This window comes from Sinocyclocheilus grahami, unplaced genomic scaffold (assembly GCF_001515645.1).
Source record: "Sinocyclocheilus grahami isolate Dianchi unplaced genomic scaffold, SAMN03320097.WGS_v1.1 scaffold508.1, whole genome shotgun sequence".
Classification (NCBI taxonomy): Eukaryota; Metazoa; Chordata; class Actinopteri; order Cypriniformes; family Cyprinidae; genus Sinocyclocheilus; species Sinocyclocheilus grahami.
Window position 1 is genome coordinate 1238635 of NW_015505687.1, and position 4480 is coordinate 1243114.

General features: G+C 36.9%; 1 protein-coding gene across 1 annotated transcript in view; it reads right to left on the reverse strand.

Annotated features, from left to right (window-relative positions):
* Positions 1–382: 382 nt before the first annotated feature.
* LOC107554638 (activating molecule in BECN1-regulated autophagy protein 1-like) overlaps positions 383–4480 on the reverse strand; it is a 28691-nt gene continuing 24593 nt past the window's right edge. Inside the window, exons 9-10 of the mRNA XM_016237212.1 lie at positions 2199–2273; positions 383–500 (exon numbers count right to left, since the gene is read on the reverse strand). Coding sequence (XP_016092698.1) covers positions 383–500; positions 2199–2273 — 193 coding nt within the window. The remainder of the gene's footprint in view (positions 501–2198; positions 2274–4480) is intronic.

The window sequence follows — 4480 nt, forward strand, 5'->3', positions numbered from 1 at the left end:
TAGTTCACTCAAAATTTGTTCATCTGAAGTTGTTTAATATAAAAAAAAGTTGTCAAAACAATTGTAGTGTTATATGGCTTCTGAAGCCCTACAATAGCTAATAAAACACATTTGGGGCGACATGAGTGTGAACACATGACAACAGAATTTTTTATTTTCAGTTGAACTACCTCTTTAATGCAGAAAAGTCAATGCTAATATAACTGCTGTTAAAGAGCCCCACTGAGAGCCCTCCTAGCCAAAATAGTAGAGCGAGTGGGCGAATTAGCACTCTTCATTGACCCGACACATGACATTATACAAACATTTCTGGGAAGTTTCATCCCTGACAAAGCCTTCAGTGAGTACCCAGCCCATCTAATATTAGAAACCTCCTGTAGCTTTAGAGGGCGAACGTACCTGCGAGGACCCTATTGACGGATGAGTGTGTTGCCAGGCCCGGCTGTCCTCGCTCATGGAAGATTCCAGCATACGGCAAAAACTCCGGCAAGAGGAACCGCCTGGGAGAGATGGAGGGAAACAGAGGCAGTGTGAGAGAGAATGACAGAACATGTGAACCCAAGATTTGAGAATTTTGAGGTTGTGTAACATATCAGCATCACATGCATATTTCACAGAGAAGGAAATTCCATAGAGCACTGTGAAAAACTCAGTAAAACAATATATCCAGCATGGGGGAAAAAAACCCTAAATGCAGATTTTAAATGTAACTGATAACAAAACTAATTTCAATAGAAATTTAAATTGTAAACAGTATCAATAAAAAGTTTTTTTTTTAAAAGCGGTTCTATTATGCTTTTTAACTTTTTCAACTTTAGTTAGTCTGTAATGTTGCTGTTTGAGCATAAAAAAGATCTGCAAAGTTACAAAGCTCAAAGTCCAATTCAAAAGGAGATATTTTATTGAACAGAAATCACTTTTCAAAAACTACAACGAACGACTCGTTCGGACTACAATGCATATTTTCTGGGATTTGTGATATCACAAATATCGATGAATGGGACGAGACCTGGTTGAGCTGCACTAGAGAAGGCAACAGTGTTATCACTAATGTCGGAGACATGCTAGCTTTCCCAAGGCAGATGAACTTAGAGTGGTTATAATCATCCGGGTTTAAATCACGCTCAAATTTATTTGATTTTGACTCAATATTTACACTGACGCTCGCAGGCGGCTATGGTAAGGGGCATGACATTTCCCGACCAGGTGCCGAGTGCTGCCAATCACAACACACACTGGCCCAGCTAACCAATCACAGCACATTTCGTATTTCAGAACGTGGACTTTCATTTGATACAGGAACTATTCGAGCCGTTCATGCCAGACTGGGGAGAGAGGTGCTGTAATAATGTAAAATATGTGAAAAATAATGTTTTTCTCAAACAACCTAGTATGAGAGCCTGTTCTAGTACACCCCCAAAACAAAATCCAAGACTTTGTAAAAGAGCATAATAGGACCCCTTTAATTCCCCAAATGTGTGTGCTATGTATACTACCGTTCAAAAGTTTGTAAAAGAAATGAATACTTTTATTCAACAAAGAAGCATTAAATTGATCAAAAGTGACAGTAAAGTCTGTTACAACAGATTTATTTTTCATAGTGTGAAACTTATGTGAACTTTCGCTTTGAACTTTCTATTCATCAAAGAATACTAAAAAAAATGTATCAGGGTTTCCACAAAAAAATATTAAGCAGCACAACTGTTTTCTACATTGATAATAGAGTAGACTAGAGTAACGGCTGTTTTGCCATCACAAAAATAAATTACATTTTAAAATATACTCAAATTGAAAAATTGTAATAATATTTCCCAATATTAGTGTTTTTATTCATATTAAGTGTTTAACTCTTTTTAATAAAAAATGCAGTCTTGATGAAGATAAAACACATTTTAAAAAACCTTACTTACTCAAAACTTATATTAAAAGTAGTGTATATTTCTAATAATATTATATTTATTTATAATATTATTATTATTATTATTAGAATATTGTGTCATCTCTCACATCAACTGTATTGAAATCAATTGTGAGTCAAGTCTCCTGTGTACTTCTTGTGCCTGCAGAGTGCTATTTGTATGACACACAACACACTCTCAGATGTAGGCAGCAGGCAGTGAGGCAGCTCACTAGGTTTTGGAACAGAGTTAGCATGTACTTCTGGTGCATTGGCATAAACAGACTAAAAGTGTTCCTACCTGGGCATAAAGCGACCAAGGGAGGGGGCAGACATGCGTGCGTTACGAGGAGCCCTATGTCTGCTTCCATTGTCCCTGTACACACACACACACACAGACACAAACTAACTGGTCAGCAACAATAATAATTTGATCAAATATAACTTGCTTAAAATCATTTGTGTTTTATAATTTTGGAAAATCAAGTCAAAGTGTGAATACTTAATTAAACAGCTTAAGCATTTCTGCAATCATTTTTAGCTGAATGAGAACGTCATCAGTACGCTTACAAGGTAAGAGTGGAAATGAATGATAAAGAACAAAGAATTTTTTTTTTGGCAGACATAAATATTAATATGAGAGCTAAACGAAAGACTGATGGGTTTCATAAGTATTCTGATGAATATGGATCTGTGGTCCCAGACTGCAGTGAACGCTGAACTCTCCAGCCAGCGGGTGGAATTATTCATCAGCTTAGAGGAGGGCATCTAATCCGTGCCAAAAAAAGAGAGATAGAGAGGGCGAGAAGAGAAGCGTGGTTTGGAGAGGAGAGAAACACTGATATTCAACTAGTGGAGGGGTTGGAAAGAGGAGCATTAATGGTTCCATAAAAGAACTGAAGCCATGTGCACAGACAAGGCTGCTTCCAAAAACAAACAACATAAAAGAGCGTTTGCATATTACAAATATGAGTCTGGACTTTATAACAGTTCTCAAAATAAGAGAGTATGGCTTAGATTTTTAAATATCTGATAATGAGATTGCAAGGGACATGTAATTTCATAATTTGCTTATGGAAAAAACTGTAATGGCTTAGTAAATTAAAAAAATAACTTATTTTTCAACACCCCTGTGCCTCATCTGCCTTTGCAGAGTCTTACTCAATGTCTTAACAGGCGTCATATACACACAGCCGGTATCCCACTACTCACATATCCCATGGGCACCTATTTCATTAGAACTCATTATAATCATTACACTTAATTTGCATTATACTTAAAGGTGAACTAAGCGAATTTTGCCAAATGATGTTGATATCTGAAAGCACCAAAACAAACACGCCCATAGCCCAACAGGACCTTACCCCTGTTTTGATAACTCAGCCCCACATGTACCCTGGCAGCTACGATGGCGAAATCTGCTATGCCTGCCAGTCGAGTGTATGGTGCCATCAATAAGTGAAAGCCATGTGTGTTACTATGGTAATTCAGGTCGAATGTGTTTGGTAGTAGTGTGTGTTGAATGGTAGGGATGCAGCGATTAACCGGTTTCGCGATTAACCGCCCTTTAAAACATCACGGTTAATTACTCGTAAAGGTTTCCGCTAACCCGAGTGTTTCTGTTACACGGAACGGAACTGTTGCAGCTTGCGCAAAACGAAAACAAAGTTACACTAGCGGTGCACCAGCTTAAAACATGCATTAGATTAACTGTGACAGAGGGACCAAAAAGCAAAGCTTTATTTCCACCAGAGAATACATAAGGGATAATGCACAGCTAGCTGTACATTGAATGATTTTAATGCACGACGTGAAGGCGAGAACCACCTGACGCGAAGCTACAGCTCGTTAGCTCAGCATTCTGCAGATCAGAAAGAGATGAAATAGTGCGGTAAGATCACATTTATTTGAATTAATTCATTATAACATTTAGCTATTTGAATTAATTATTTGAGAGAGAGAGAGAGAGAGAGAGAGAGGACAGTTGCCTGTGTGAATTAGCCTACCTGCGTCTGTGCGTCTCTCCAGTAGGTTATTTAATCTATTTTATTAATAAAAGTCACGGGCCAGCATTCTCAAGAAGTTTGTGTCCTCCTGAATGTTTGTACACGTTCGCAGCACGATCTCACAAACCATGTAAAATCATATTAATTATTATAAAGATTATTAAAATGAATACGTATGGATGACAGTTGATTACAATAATATTTCAGTTAATTTCCATCATTAGTAACAGTTTCCACCGTGGGACAAATAAAGTTAATATTAGTCGTATATTAATAATAGGCTACTTCATTAACTTAGTTATTTACTATCCCTGGTGTAGTATTATTCATAAGTAAATACCAACAATATTTTTTTTCACCATGTTTCCAAATTCTCTACCCCAGGTCCAAATCAAATGTAAAGAATGTACAAACTGAAAACATTAAATACTTTTGTGATCTATTTCCATTTGTTATTTTCAAAAGAGAAATACCGTCATGGATGTTTACAGAGCAGAGGTCACCTTTTTTTAATTCCAATGGGAGAGATGGACTTTTGTTTGTCTTTTGTTTATTATTATTTTGTGCTGTATTGTTG